We start from the raw sequence: 16,941 nt of genomic DNA, 5'->3' as shown, positions 1-16,941 counted from the left end.
TTAATTAGAGAAATTAGGAGCAAATTTATCTTGAAAAAGTATTACTAAGGTAGAATTATTTTGGAGGGGAGAAAGAGAGAGAGAGACTCCCTTGGCAGATGCATGGAAATCGTATAGCAAGTTTATGACACAAGAGCCTTATAGCCAACATTGTGTCTTTCAATTTGTTTCATTAAGTTTTCATAATTATTTAATGTTGGAGCAGATTGCATATCCCAAGGTGATTAAGAAATAACCAATCACAACTGGCTGCATAACCAAGTAAATGAGTTAGAGTTAGCAGTGTTTCCACACTCAGAATCAAATGAAAAGTTTCAGCTAAAACAGAAGCTAGGTAGAGATAATCCATTAATATATGTCTGACAGTAAGTTGGTTCTGGCAAGAGGTGCATGTTGGAGAGCAGATGATGACATGTCAGGATAGTGTATATCTGTAACCAAGAAAGGACAACTACTTCTTTCTGCTTGAGTATGAAGTAGAATCCTATTTGCAAAGGCAGTGAGCTTTATTCTGTGAAGTTTGTTGCATAGCTGATCTCTCAAATGTTTTTGCCCACTTTGTAATGCTCTTATCAAGAGAAACACCACTAAGAACTGTATATGATGTTATTTTTAATGACTCAGTTGGATTTTTTTTTTTTTTTTTTTTTTTTTTGCAGCTCTGTCAGCATATTCATTACCCAGTATTCTGATATGACTGGCAATCCAGCAGAACATTACTTTCTTTTCTGGCTGCTGGAATTCATTGATTTCTATTCTTAATATAATGTAATAATGGGTATTCAGTGGTTTCTCTGTGTGAGAGGACTGTGATTGTGAAAGAGAGCCAGAGTAGATTAGAGCCAACTTAATGGCACATACCTCAGCACTGAATAGGTTAAATTTTTGAGAAAGATGCTATATAAACTGTATAAGATTGAAAAATAATAGCAGCTATAATCAAAGTGTCCAACTTAAGATGATCTATCTGTATATATTTAAATCCAGCCTTGGTTCTCTGCACTATAGGAAGTATGTATTTCCTGAATGGCATCTGGAGGAAGCAGCTTTTTACTCCACTGAACAAAAGATATACAGAGTGGATTATATTTTGCAGTGGTTCTGAGTTTGAAGTATTGGCAGCGATACAAGAGATCTATTATTAAGAAATTGCGATATCGAGAAATTTGGCAAAGGATGCAAAGAAAAACAGCAAAGAGTTCTTTACTTATGTAAACTCTAGAAGGAAGGGGATGAATCAGATTGATCCACTTGATATTGATGGTTCAACTGTTGATGATCCCGCTCAGGTAGCTAACAAACTATGATGTGCAAATGTGACCCCAATCCACAAAGGAGGAGGATCAAAGGGAGACCTGTTAGTTTAACTTCTGTTCTAAGGGAAATTAATGGAGGCACTGGTTAAAGAAGCATTGCATGATCATATAGACAAGACTTCAGTTAGAGCTCGGACACAGCATGGGTTTGTTAAGGGGGAAGTCTTGTCTGACCAATTTGATTGGATACTATGATGTAGTCACAAAGGAACTGGATGCAAAGAATAATTTTTATATCATATATTTGGATCTTGGAAAGGCTTTCGATACTGTTGCACATGAAAGACTGCTGCACAAATTTGAACAGTGTGGCAGAAGACAGAGAGTGGTAATCAATGGACAATGCTCTTTGTGGACTAATTTTTTTTTTTTTTTGATTTGGTAGTTGTTGGCGCATCGGCTTCTGTGGCCATATTGCACCTCCAAAGGTTTTTGCAGTACAGTGATCCAAGCCCGAGGCGGGAATCGAACCCGCGACCTTTGGGTTGCCGGGCAGGTACTTTACCCACTCGGCTAGCCCGGTCGGCTTGTGGACTAATGTTATTAGTGGAGTTCCCCAGGGTTCAGTGTTCAATCCATTGTAATTTTCTGTATTTATAAATTATACTGGTGATGGTATATCAGGTGATATGATTGAGGTGTATAATGCCTTGTATGGTTTGAGCATGCTCAATGCTGATGGGATTTTTCCTCTTTCTCAGAATAATCACCAGAGAGGGCATAAATGCATAAATTCAAATTGAGGAAAGACGGTTGTAGGATAGATGTGCGGAAGCGTGCCTTTAGCTAGCAGGTGGAGACGCGGCTGTTTCAGCACATAGGCTATATACAAGTGATGTGAAAAGTTCTTATGGCTGTTCGAAGTGCACTTAAAAAAAGGAATACTTTGCTGAATCATACAATGAAGTTCCATAATCGATTTGATATCTTATGAGTGCTTTACATGTGTGGAGTAATGTGAAATGCAGAAGGGTCAATTTAACGCCCATACATCTACAAAGGTGTAAAGAGTAATTCTTGCTGCTCTATTTTTTTTTAACACTAACTACGCATTTTTTGAGGTGTTTTGAAACATTTACAAAAATTTGGAAAATAAAAATCATTAATAAACCTGAAACATGAAATAAAATTAATATTTTAAACGTAGTGCTAATACTTTTATCATACCTGGTTCTACAATCATTTCTTCTAGCTTTTCCATACTTTCTACTGTAACTTCTTTTGGAGAATGAATAACTATGACAGTGGACCCTAAAATACACAGCAGACATCCTACTTTTCCAAGGAGATTAAGTCTTTCTCCAAGAAATTTTGATGACAGAATAGCACTATCAATATTAAATGTATATTCAGGGTTACCATTTGGAAGTTTCACAAATAAAAAAAAATAAATAATTATATATATATATATATATATATATATATATATATATACACACACACAGGGTGTCTCAAAAATATTAGTACAAACGTGTTTAGGGAAGGTAGGTAACATCTAAAGGAATGTGAATCGCATAGGAACCCATAACCGGAAACGTCACTGGAAAATAGTAGCAGAGGCATAAGAAGCAGAAATGACACAAGACAGTAATTAGTGGCAAACATTTATTTGACATAATATTAACAATGGAGTAAGAGATGGATGCATTTCATGATGTTCCAACAGATGCTAGAAGGTTCCACCATGAGACGCGATGCATGCGTGACACCGACACAGCAAGGATTGCGGACACGATCAAACACACCTGGAGTTTTTTGACAGTAGCAGCAGTGCAGACGAGTCTCACCACGAGATCCATTTCCATCTCCACAGGTGATTCATACATAATAGATTTGAGGGCTCCCACAGAAAGAAATCAAGGCTCGATAAATCAGGTAAGTGTGGGGGCCAGACAGTGGGTCCACCACGGACAATCCATTGACGCCCAAAACACCTGTTCAAATGGTCACAAACACACCTTCCATAATGGGCAGACATGCCCATTATGGAAGGTGTGTTTGTGACCCGTCATGTTGAAACCAAATGCCCCGTCATGTTGAAACCAAATGCTGCGTCTCACATTTGCTAGAACATCGTCAAGTAATCCTGGTAGAACTTGTTCAAGAAAGATCAGATATTTAGCGGAGTTCATGCAGAATGTAACAGGTATGGGCCGACTAAGCAGTCACCGATCATACCTGCCCACATATTTATTGCGAAGCAATGTTGTGCCGCATGGGGGTGCACACCATGTGGCCCCTCTGCTAATCCATACACTAGGTGCATGTCTGCCAGCTCACAGTTCATATATCGATGCATGCTCTTCGTGTGGCGCCTACTGCTTGAATGAGTAAACTAGAAATTTCCCCCCTCGCAAACTGATGAACAGCGCCGTGTACCGACTTACGGTGACGTTTCCGCTTATGGGTTCCTATGCGATTCACATTCCTTTAGATGTTACCTACCTCCCCTAAACGTTTGTACCAATACTTTTGAGACACCCTGTATATATATATTATAAAAAAAAATAATTTATATATAAAAAATAATGCACACACACAAATATGTATGCTCACTGTATAATGATTAATATGACATGCAAAAAAGGAGCAGCCACACACATTACAAAGGCATATTACAGTAATTTCTGGTAAACTTTTCTAAAAAATTTTAATTGTGTGCCTACCTACATGTATGGTCACTAATTTTTTTATACCCTTGGCTTCACAATTTTTCACAGCTAGTTCTGAACTAATGGAGATAAGAAGCATTTCTGGTTGCTATTCAGTGATATTTTTGGGAAAAGAATGTATAAAAAAAAAATTTTGCGCCATTAAAATAAAATTAATTTGCAAGTACACTAATTATGTATGTAACTAACATAACTAACATTTTAACATACCCTGACATTTATTTAAAAAGTGTATACTTTTACAGAAGTTTGTGTTGTTTGTTTGTTATTTGGTTTTTAGGAGCATTAGCAACTAAGGCCATATTGCCCTGGTGATTTGCAGTGATCATTCCCTGATCTTTTCGCATCCTCCATATTTGGTGGTCATGGGCTCGAACCCTGGTCTAATCAAGAAACGTGTGCTACGCATTGCTGCTCCTACCCACCTGGCTATGGAGGCGTCAGAAATTTGTGTGTGTACACGTGTGAGAGTGAGGAAGTATTAAAAACTGAAAACTAGAACATCTCTCTCAAATGAAGACATTCAACAGGAAACCAAAAAGATACTGCAAATGATAGTAGAATATGTTCTGACATATGGTGAGAAGGATAGATGTTGAGTGTGAGGCAGAAGTCATATAAGAACTGTGGGGATGGAGAGTTTATGATGGAGTCTGCACGTGTCTCAACCTCAGTTTGTAATGAGACCATCATGGAGATACTGAATTTGAGAGAAAACAAGGTGTATCACTTGGAGTGTTGATCTTTGCAGTGGCATGGAAACATCCCCAAGAGAGAAATGGCCTAAGCAAGTGATGAATTGGTTGCTGCAAGGAAGACAGAAGGAGGCGTCAGTGGCCTTGACTTACACGGAGAGGAGTGTGGAGATAATGCAAGCCTGAGGGTTTCACAAGGGTTCCTGGAACAACTGTTCAAAATGGAGAAGGGGTTTACAAGACAACTGCTAAGCAGTCGAGACGCTTTCAAAAGTAAGAAAAGAAAACCAGAACATTGATAACTTTCAATAGACATATGTAGCTGGTTAATGGTCTGTAAGAAGAAACATGTAGTAATAAATAGGAATGGCATAACCCACAGTGTGAGAATTAATGATTAATTAAATGGAGGAGTAGGAGACAAGACTGTGATCTAAATTCCAAATGAATGAAACTACATAAGAATTTTAACATTAACAAGACTAGATTTTGAAAAATGTATTAATACCATGTAACAATTATAGATTCCAAAGTCCATTAAACTGAAGATCTGAATTAGCCACATCACAATCTGAGCCCCATCGATATGTAGTCTGAAGATGTGTGCACACTGTGAGTGTAGCACATGATATATTTTGATGATGTACTGATGAGGGTCAAATTGTGATAAGGGTTGATCTTCAATTACAGACCCTGGAATCTACAGCTATTACATAGTATTATTAACAGGTGACACAGAAGCCTATGATAGATATAAACTGGTCTGTAACCAAGTCACAAAGGAGGTTAGGCAGATTATGAGAAATCTTTGACAAAATATGCAAAGAAAAACAGCAAAGAATTCTTACTTATGTAAACTCCAGAAGGAAGGGGATGAATCAGACTGGTCCACTTGATATCGCTGGTTCAACTGTTGATGATCCTGCTCAGGCATCTAACAAATTAAATGCATATTTTGCATTTACATTCACACATGAGGAGTTATTCGGGGAGGGGAATGCCAGAGTTGTATTAAACTCTGGCAGTAAGCTAGAGAATCTTGTAATAACTGAGAGTAAAGTGGAGGAGAAATTGTTGAAGATAAACATAAGAAAGGCACCTTGGGTGGATGGAATCTATCCAGTTATATTAAAGGAGGCAGCAAAGGAAGTAAGCAAACCATTAGCCATAATTATGAGAGCTTCCTTAGACTCAAGGGAGGTACCCATGGACTGGAGGTGTGCAAATGTGACCACAATCCACAAAGGAGGATCAAAGGGAAACACAGGTTAAAGAAGCATTACAGGATCATCTCGACAAGACTTCAGTTATAGCTCGGACACAGCATGAGTTTGTTAAGGAGAAGTCTTGGCTGACCAATTTGATTGGATACTATGATATAGTCACAAAGGAACTGGATGCAAAGAATAATTCTGATATCGTATTTGAATCTTAGAAAGGCTTTTGATATTGTTGCACATGGAAGACTGCTGAACAAATCGGAGCAGTGTGGCATTGGAGGCAAATTGCTGCTATGGATAAAGGGATGGTTGAGTGGGAGAAGACAGAGAGTGGTAATCAATGGACATTGCTCTTCGTGGACTAATGTTATTAGTGGAGTCCCCCAAGGTTCAGTGTTGGGTCCATTGTTGTTTTCTGTATTCATTAATGATATTAATGATGGTATATCAGGCTCAATGTCAAAGTTTGCTGACGATACAAAGGTCGGCATGGTTGTTAATGACAGGATCTAGAAAAGTTGAGCAGATGGGTTGAGAGGTGGCAACTGAAGTTTAACTTTGACAAATGTAAAGTACTGCATATGGGAAGCAGTAACCCCAGTGTAGCGTATCAACTGTGTGGTACTACACTGACAGTGGTAGAGAGTGAAAAGGACCTGGGGGTTTTCTGAGCAGTGCACACGGTCTGCAAGAGTTGCACATGGTGTCTTGTCAATGATATACAGGAATTTTTCTAGTAGGGATAAGGAGGTGATTATCCCCTTGTATAAGGCAATAGTCAGGCCACACCTTGAGTACTGTATATAGGTCTGGAGGCCTCATTTTAAGGAGTAGGGCTGTTGGAACGAGTACAGAGAAGGGCAACAAGATTAGTGAATGGAACAAAGGGTTGCTCTTACGAAGAAAGGCTTAAGTTTTGCAAATTACATTGTCTGGAAAATAGGCACCTGCGAGGTGATCTGATTGAGGTGTATAAAGCTTTGTATGGTTTGAGCATGCTCAATGCTGATGGGATGCTTCCCCTTGCTCAGAACAATCGCCTGAGAGGCTATAAATGCATAAATTCAAATTGAGGAAAGACAGTTGTAGGATAGATGTGCGAAAGTTTGCCTTAGCCAGCGGGTGGTTGATTGCTGTAACAAACTTCCATCTGTCGTTGTAGAAGTTGATAGTTTAAACAGATTCAAGGCAGAACTAGACAAACATTTGGAGCGAGTGGATGGGTGAAATGAGAAGGGTGTGTGTGTGTGTATGTTTTTTTTTTTTTTTTTTTTTTGGGTGATGGTATATAAGCTTGTGATTAAAGAGGCCTGTGTGCTCTGGATTCATTATTAATAGCGAATTACTGTGGACACAGAGTGAAACGGAGACAGAATAAATTACGACAAGTTTAATAATAGGAAAAAACACATACATATATTAGATACATACTACGGACTACCGAAGGTTCACAAAGAAGGTATACCATTAAGTCCCATTATCTCCTGTTGTGACTCACTGAGCTTTGAATTAGGGAAGTTTGTCTCGGAGCTCCTTTCTGCCCTAGTAGCCAAGACCACCAACACCGTCTCCAACAGTAGTGAATTTATAGAACGGATCCGAACCCTATCAATCTCACAAGATCAAATCATGGCATCATTTGATGTAGTGTCACTTTTCACCTCCATCCCAGTAGAACTTGCCATCACATGTGCAAAGCAACTCTTGGATAACGACGAAACCCTTGGCAGCAGAACCAAACTAACACCAGACAATATCTCCACCGCCCTCAGACTGTGCTTAACAGGTGGTGCAATTATGTTCAACGACTCCATTTACCAACAGCTACACGGCAGAGCCATGGGTTCCTCAGTTAGTTGTCATGGCAAATATCGGGATGGAGGAATTAGACGGTCGTGCATTTACGAATGTACCAGATCGCATTACCTTTTGGTGTCACTACATGGATGATGTGTTTGTGGTTATCCCCAGAAATTCAGATGGCCAATTCTTAGACCATCTCAATTCTCTGTTGCCTTTTATAAAATTCACCATCAAGCTAGAATCGGACAATACCATACTTAGACACCCTTGTCCGACGTGAGGGCAAGTGCTTGAAGACAAACCAATGTGTGCTGGCCAATTTACCAACTTCCGGTCAGCACAGACACATGCACTGCACAAACCTTGCTAACTTGTGCCTGGACCCACTCTAGCTCTGTAAATGAGAGGCACACCGAAATTGCTAAGGTCAAAGCGGATCTTACTAGGTGTGGCTGTCTCATCAATACCCTTGACAGGTGTGACCTATAGACACATGGCCATGTAGATGACCAACAGAAACATCCAAGGTAATGACTCAACCGCAAGCACTTTTATCCCATACTATCCAAACCTATCACAACAGGTTTCTAGGGTCCTAAAATCACATGGGATAAAATGCGTAAAACTCCCAGGCAGAAAGTTACGATCCCTCATTTCTAAAGTGAAAACACCAGTCCCCACCTTACTACAAAGTGGTCTGGTCTACCGCATCTTTTGCTGTGACTGCACTAGTTGCTACATTGGGGGAACTGGGAGACGGCTCAGAAAACGTCTTTCGGAACACAAAAGAGCAATCTGCTTAGCGGATGTAGAACACTACATTCAGCTATTGCCGAACACATTTGGGCAACCCACCACGGCATTGACCCACACCGCGATGTCGTGACTGTGGATAGGTCCCGCCACTATTGTCGACGTGCCTGGTTGGAGTCATTGAGCATCACATGCTCCAATACTTTGGTCAACAGGAGCAGTGGATGTTGGGTCCACCCTATCATCAAAACAACAATTCTGATTAATGACAAATGCTGGCAATGTCCACATGCATCACAGCCACAGGCTTCAACATCCAACAATTAATCACGAAGTTCATGTACATGATTGACAGTACACGCCCTCATGTTCCACTCTTAACTGTCAGTTTGACTGAGGAAGGTTAACAAAAACAACCGAAAGCTTTTTGTATGTATCTAATCTAATATATGTATGTGTTTTTTTCTATTATTAAACTTGTCATAATTTATTTTGTTCCCTTTTCGCTCTGTGTTCACAGTAATTCGATATTAATATACAGGGTGTCTCAAAAATATTGGTACAAACGTTTAGGGGAGGTAGGTAACATCTAAAGCAATGCGAATTGCATAGGAACCCATAACTGGAAACGTCACAGGAAAGTAGCAGCAAAGGCACAAGAAGCAGAAATGACACAAGACAATAATTAGTGGCAAACATTTATTCGACATAATATTAACAATGAAATACGAGATGGATGCATTTCATGATGTTACAACAGATGCTCGAAGGTTCCACCACGAGATGCGATGCATGTGTGACACCGATGCAGCATGGATTGGAGGACACGGTCGAACACACCTGGAGTTTCTTTGACAGTAGCAGCAGCGCAGTGAGTCATGCCATGAGATCCATTTCCGTCTCCACAGGCGATTCATACACGATAGATTTGAGGGCCCCCCACAGAAAGAAATCAATGCTTGATACATCAGGTGAGCGTGGGGGCCAGGCAATGGGTGCACCACGGCCAATCCATCGACGCCCAAAACGCCTGTTCAAATGGTCACGAACACACCTTCCATAATGGACAGGCGCCCCATCATGTTGAAACCAAATGTTGAGTCTCACATTTGCTAGAACATCGTCAAGTAACCCTGGTAGAACCTGTTCAAGAAAGATCCGATATTTGCGGAGTTCATGAGGAATGGGTACGGGCAGACTAAGCAATCACCGACCATACCTGCCCACACATCTATTGCGAAGCGATGTTGTGCCACATTGGGGCGCACACTCTGTGGGTTGTCGTGAGTCCACACATGAGCATTGTGCTGATTGAATAAGCCTTCCCGATTGAAATAAGCCTCATCTGTGAACAAAACATAGGCTGGAAAATTCAAATCTTGAACACTTTCTTGGAGAAATCACTGCACAAAAGCCACACGTGCAGGATGATCTTGGGGGAGCACTAACTGAACCCTTGGAGATGAAAGGGGTGTAAGGAATCGTTGTGCCAGACACGCTGTACACTGCAACGAGACACTCCTAAGGCAGAGGCAACGGCATGTGTGCTGGTAGTAGGATTATTCTGGATGGCATTCAACACACTTCGTTCCATGGCGGGAGTTCGACACGAACTCCCGCCACGCGCAAACAAACGGTGGTCCGGTACATGTCTGTCTGTCTGGGAAGCATTCTCCATAAATTCGTTGAGCGGCTCGTCCATTGCACTCTGCTAATCCATACACTAGGTACATGTCTGCCAGCTCACAGTTCGTATATCGATTAATGCTCTTCGTGTGGCGACTACTGCTTGCATGAGTAAACCAGAAATTTTCCCTCTTGTAAACTGATGACCAGCGCCGTGTACCGACTTACAGTGACGTTTCCGGTTATGGGTTCCTATGTGATTCACATTCTTTTAGATGTTACCTACCTCCCCTAAACGTATGTACCAATATTTTTGAGACACCCTGTATAAACTTGCTTTCTTGCATCATGTGCCCATGCTAATGCTAAAAGTATAAACAGAATTTTTAAACTTTTATCTTTTTAATGTTAGTATTAGCCTTGCAGCAGGGAAACTATCTAAAAAATAAAATAACTAAACAAAAATTTAAAAATAAAAATGAAATAAATTAAAATATAAAAAAAGAAAATAAATAATCTGAAGGTCCAACTATTTATCTGACCTTTGAATTTCCCCAAGCTGTCAGCCTCACTATCCATGGAGGTAGCTTATTCCAATCATTAACAACTCACTGCTAAATGAAAACTTCTTACAATCCAGACTAAATCTCTTTCCCTATAATTTCGATTTATGGTCTCTCGCTCTGGAATTATTGAATAGCAGTGAAAATTTCACCTTCATCCATTTTACTACCTCCTCTTAGAGCCTTACAGACTGAATTATAGACCTTGGCAACCTTCTAAGTTTGCCAAGTACCTTAGAGGGGACTTGACTGATGAAACTCACATATTCGAAATCTTTCCTCATATGGGTGCCCCGCCCCTTTGCAGATCTCACAAAGTGGGCTGCCTATCTTTGAACCCTTTCAAGAAGCTCAATGTCTTTTTTTTTTGCATGGTTTCCATACTTGGGCACAGTATTTTAAGTGTGGCCTTAAAATTGCCTTATTAGGCAACTGTGGAGTTTTTATTAATTTGGAATTAGATTGCAATAATTTCTCTCACTCCCAATCTGACATCTTAGTCTATCTGATTAAATTAAAGATTAATCATTGTATTGTGGGTCACATCATCCCTATTTATTCCTCCATTAAGGTTTTCCTTTATTAATTAGCTGAAGATGTCTGTTAAAAGCCACCTAGGTTTCAGTTCTTAATTTTTAAAATTCAATGAAGCGTACCAACAAAAGGGCTGTTATTTTTTTGAAGCTTTTTACGATTTATGAAGAAGCTGAATTTAGATTTGCAGAAGCTGATGAGTTACTTAATTTAACTGGAAAACCCACAAAACTTTCACATAAAAAAAAAAAAAAATTGGAATTAAAATCATCCAATTCCAAAGCTTAGACAATCTTTCTCCACTATATTATACATGAGAAAGTCCTATACAAGAATGTTTTATTTAAAAATAATGTGTTGGGTGTTTTTTTTTTAGAATGTGATTTTTTCTGGGGGGGGGGGGGGTCTTTAAAACCACTGGCAGTTCTAATCATTTCTTGAATAGAAACATACAAGGATCGGTCAGTAAATTCTATACAACTATAAATAATTTCTAAAATATTAGAGTAAATTATGTTCATATAGCATTTTGTTTTTTGAGTATTCTTCTTCTTTAAAGCTGCCGAATGGCGTTTGCGACTTCGTTTTGATATTGTTCTCTGTCTAGCGCTGCGTGTAGAATTTGTGCTGTTGTCATGTGAAGCCAGGTGTTGATGTTATCTAGCCATGCCATTTTGGGTCTGCCTGGGCGTTTCTTGCCTTCGATCTTTCCCTCCAGGATGAGTGGTAGTAGGTGATATTTTTGTTGGTTCCTAGCGATGTGACCTAGGTATTTGCATTTCCTGCTGATGATGGTTTTGAGCAGGTCCCGTTCCGTGTGCATGTCCTGCAGGACCTGTGCATTGGTTATCTTGGCTGTCCACGGAATTTTCAGCATTCTTCGGTAGAGCCACATTTCGAAGGCCTGGAGCTTTTTTGTAGTGGCTGATGTTAGAGTCCAGGTTTCTACACCGTAGACCAGTATTGGCCAGATGTAGCATTTCAATGCGCGTAATTTGAGCATGATGTTCAAGCTTCTGTCGGTGAGGAGGGTTCTCCATTTGGTGAATGCCTGCCTGGCTTGTTCAATTCTGCTTTTGATTTCGGCCTCATGGTTCAGCTGGTCATCAATGAGTACTCCGAGATACTTGAAGCGGTGTATTTGCTCTAATTTTTCGTTGTTTAGTTTGATCGTGATTTTGCTTGCAGTCCTGCTGACCTTCATCACCTTTGTTTTCTTTTTGTTGATTCGTAGCCCCCATGCTTGGCTTTCTATGTCCACTTCTTTCAAGATGGTCTGTAAATCTTGTTCTGAATCCGCTATTAGTGCTGTGTCATCGGCATATCTTAAGTTATTGATGTAGTGTCCGTTAACTTTTATGCCGATGTTCTTGTCAGCCAGTGTTTGGTCGAAGATCATTTCCGAATAGATGTTAAAAAGAATAGATGTTGTTTTGAGTATTAGGGAATAAATACCAGCGAATTCAGTGTTATTACTTTTTTTTTTGCTTAAGATGTGGGCAACAAATGTGAAACTATGTAACAGATTATGGCCACAGAAAGTTAACTAAGGAGCAGAGAACATTTATTAAAATTGAAATGGCACATGGAAAACCTGCATGTGAAATCCATTTTTTGCAAGAGGTGTTTACTTACATAATGCTTCTCTTAACAGAAATACAACTACTAACAGGAGACATTTGTTTTTTCATGGCTGAATCCAGGGATGAACAAAAATTATTTGGATGGCTTTGTTAGGCCACAACTGATAGAATTATTAAAAACAATCCAAGAACTGTTGAAAGAGATCAAAGACACACTTGTGATGAGACTACATGTATTGTGTTGGCAGGGCATGGAGTAGTTTTTCACACAAAACTGAAGAAGAAAAACAAGGTGAAAAAAAAAAAAGGTGAAAAGACAATCATTGGTGAATTACGTATTTATTGATATACAGATGGAAAAAAAAAAAAAAAAAAGTGTTTGATCAAGCCCTGATGTAATTATTAAAAAAAATCCAAGAACTACTGAAAGAGATCAAAGACTGACTTGTGATGGGATTACACGTATTGTTGGTATGACATGGCACAGTTAGCTGAAGCTATTTTTACACATTAAGGAAAAAAATTACAAGGCAAAAAAAGGTGAAAAAGCCAATCGTTGGCGAATTAAATCTTTGCTGATATCCATATGAAAAAAAAAAAAAAAAAAAAAAGTGTTTGATGACGCACAGTTATGTTTTGAACCCGAAAGAATGACAGTATGGAGACTGGTAGTATTCTACTCTGAATACTACCATTCTTCATCACCCAAGAAAATTTGATGGAAATGAAAAAAAAAAAAAAAGCCACTGCCTCATCCAGGTATTCTTTGCATCCACTGAGTTCCACAAGGTCGGACAGTCAACAGAGAATATTATGTAAAGTTCACTGATTCTGCATGGCAATGCATCATGTAAGACCTGTGTGGTGTTCAAGTTATTGAAAAAACGTAGCCGAGAAATTTTTGAATTAGCTATATCACAATTCCCTGCCTATAATTCAGATTCTCAGTCCACCAGACTTTCATTTATTTCCTTAAATGAGAGAGAGAGAGAGAGAGAGAGAGAGAGAGTTTTCTATTTTCCATCCTTGATAAACTCAATATGGCTGTGGACAATCCTGTGTGCTGCTCAATTTATTGAAAAAAAAAAAAAAAAAAAAAAAAAAAAAAAAAGAACTGGGAAGTTTTTTTAATTCATTATAGCTGTGGACAATCCTGTGCAAGTACCCACTACGACAGTGTACACTTGATAATATTAGCATCTTTCCTAAATGATTTATAAATACCTGAACTAAATGTAAAATTTACTGATTGGCTCATGTACAGAAGAAGAACATAATTCTACTGCACATGTGTATGTTGGTTAATGCATATAAAGTTTTTCAGCATAACATTAACCATCTTTCCTAATGATGGAAGAAATAAAATAAAAAGTTTATCAGAAAGCAAAAACAAATGAGGATTTTTTGTGATAAGGGAACTGGTTGTGTGATTTTGTATTTTTTGCTGACTTAATGGAACAATGGGCAAACTCAATTTGGTTTATTATCCACTGCAGGGTCAAAACTCCAATCTATGCAAATCAAACTGACAAAAATGAAAGTGTTGAATACTTTGATACAGTCAGTCATCGTATAGCACGATAGTTACATTCCTAGAAATCCTCATGCAATATAAATAACAGGCCCTATGGGAAAAATAGGGTTAGGAGCCGACCACCCAAGATTGAACACACATTTGTAACCAAATCATTACCAAACAATAAATAATTGTAATAAAATACGTAAGTATTTTATTACGACTATTACGTAATAAAATATTGCTAATGCTTTTGCTTCTATCGTAAGCAAATTTGTTTTTTTGTTTGATTTTCTATCCAAACAGATGACAGCCGTTCCATCTCTTCCAATTCTTTGTGTCTTGATCTAATGAATTTTAATTACACTTCGAGTTGTTCCTGCAATGAAAGTTGTTTTTATTTTCTCTGCAATCTTTAATTCTCGGCATTGCCTCATTTAGGCCAGTAGCACGTGCAATATCACATGGTCTTAATTTCGCTCAAAGTGTTTCAAAATTTCATATTTTTTCTCCATCAACAGAGGCGGACTGGCCATAAGCTTTACTGGGGTAACCCTGGTGGGTCAGTGTGATTTTGGCCATAAACGCTAGTATGAAGCCACTACATATTTTCCGGGTAAGAATTTTTGACCCAGTCCGGCTCTGTTTATTGATATTGCTTTTCTTTTTTCTCTCTGAATCCGTAGTGTCTTCACAGGATGCTGCCTTTTCACACCTTTTAAGTATTTTACTCATTTTTAGGGACAATTACAAAATGAGAAGGCATGCTTGATACACATAAACAAAGCTGCACACCTGTAGCAACTGAATAAACAACACTGTAAAGGGAAAGACACACTAACACCTCACTAGCTCACATTTTACTAAAGCACATTTCTGGGGGTTACTACCATAAAACAATAAAAATAATTTCCAGTTGCGTTTCTGCTAGTGGTATCTGTTATAAACTGGTAGTAAACTCAATTTAATTGCATTTGCAATAATACCGATAGCTGGAATTGTGTGGGTTTTTACGTTATTATGGCGAAAAGCGTTTCCTCTTCACTGATATAAAAAACATAAATACATTTTCAGAATCTTCTCTTAATTGCTATCGTGTTGCGTTCAGTTGGGGTGATTCCGCATTCGTCTGCCATTTCTTGTAAACACAAAGGTGAATCGTGCATAAGCGAATTTGGTTTGTGTTATATATGATATCGTTCCCCTATTCATAAATCGTGTATGACCGAATTCGTGTAGTGTAAACACGTGTTATACGAGGATTGACTGTATTCTTATAAAAACTGCATGACAGTTTAAAAATTTACTGACTTCAGTAAATTCATCTAGTTTATCACAGTCAGAATTAATTTACCTTTAGGGTAATATACAAGATCAATTTTGCAAATGTTCTTTTTAATGAATTTTACAAACAACTTAAGGATGAATAAAAAGACTTTCCAACTTTGCAAAAATGATACTGATGTTCACTTTCACATATAAGGGTGATTTAGAATTGCAAGTAAAATTCTGCAGTGTGTTCCTGACAACAAAAGGAATCATAATTATTCATAGCAGTTTTTCAAAAATGTTTAAGTTTTTCTAAAAAATCACGTTAAAGTTTTGTGACATCACTTCCAGCTAGTCTGAAAAATGGATGTAAAATGAAATGATTACACTGGAATAGTGTAAAAATATAAAGGTCTCGGTCAAAACTTGCACTATGTAATAGTTCAGTTATTATTTATAGTGGAATGCAACATAACAGATATTTGCAGAGTTATGATGCGAATTATGAAAAAAGAAAACTGTGCTATTTGGGGCGTTGCCTTAATTCACCCTGTTTGAATAAATAAAAAAAATAAAATAATAATTTCAAACTGTATGGTTTAAGGAAACATCCCAAATCTTTAAACCTTAATTTCCTGTAAGCACTCTTTTTAATCATGTTAATGCAATTTGTATTGGCACATCATTATATAATTTCCTGCAATAAAAGATTTACTGTCATCTAAGTGCATGACAGTTTCGAATATTCTTTCATTTTCTCAACCTTCAACCCATGCACGATACTAAGTGCATGGGTTGAAGTACTATAATACTAAGTATATATAATACAGTAGACTCTCAATTTTCCAGGATAGATGGTAAAAAACAAATCCCAGATAATCGATTTCCCGGTTAATCCAAAAATACAAGTCCCCGACATACATAAGAGATACGTTCCAGGACTTCTTACTTCGTCGAGTTTTATGTAACTCAGGAATGACTAATAACATGTTGCTACTATATTATCATTGACAAATTTGAATTCTGCACAATACTTGTTTATGTTTGGCCATTTTGATACATCCTTATTATAATGATTCCTTAGAGATTTAACAGATGCAATGTTTTCAAACTTTTGAATAATTTCAAGTTTTTGTTTAACTGAAAATGCAACTCTTTTGCATTTACCCATCATTTTTGTGATTTCTAAAAAAAAAAAAAAAAAATTACTATAAAAAAAATTCTGACATCTCTGACATAAATAACGAAACAAAATTTGTCCTTTTGCGCTGCAACGGAACACAACAATCATTGCAATGCACTAAAACAAACTAAACATTTGTTCTTTTTTTTGAGTGGCGGGTGTGAAGACAGCGGGGATTGTAAGATAATAGGTACACTAATCTCCCAAT

At 38.1% G+C, this 16,941-nt stretch overlaps 1 protein-coding gene across 1 annotated transcript in view; it reads right to left on the bottom strand.

The window, feature by feature from the left end:
• The window catches only part of LOC150082061 (magnesium transporter NIPA2-like), a 226,000-nt gene that overhangs the window by 9,897 nt on the left and 199,162 nt on the right, over positions 1-16,941 (bottom strand). The window contains exon 7 of the mRNA XM_090379950.1: positions 2,484-2,644. Coding sequence (XP_090236076.1) covers positions 2,484-2,644 — 161 coding nt within the window. The remainder of the gene's footprint in view (positions 1-2,483; positions 2,645-16,941) is intronic.

This window comes from Mastigoproctus giganteus, chromosome 8 (genome assembly GCF_048544385.1).
Source record: "Mastigoproctus giganteus isolate SK-2022 chromosome 8, ASM4854438v1, whole genome shotgun sequence".
In the NCBI taxonomy this organism is placed as follows: Eukaryota; Metazoa; Arthropoda; class Arachnida; order Uropygi; family Thelyphonidae; genus Mastigoproctus; species Mastigoproctus giganteus.
The sequence above is the reverse complement of the archived record's forward strand: the minus strand, read 5'-3'. Positions and strand labels throughout refer to the sequence as shown.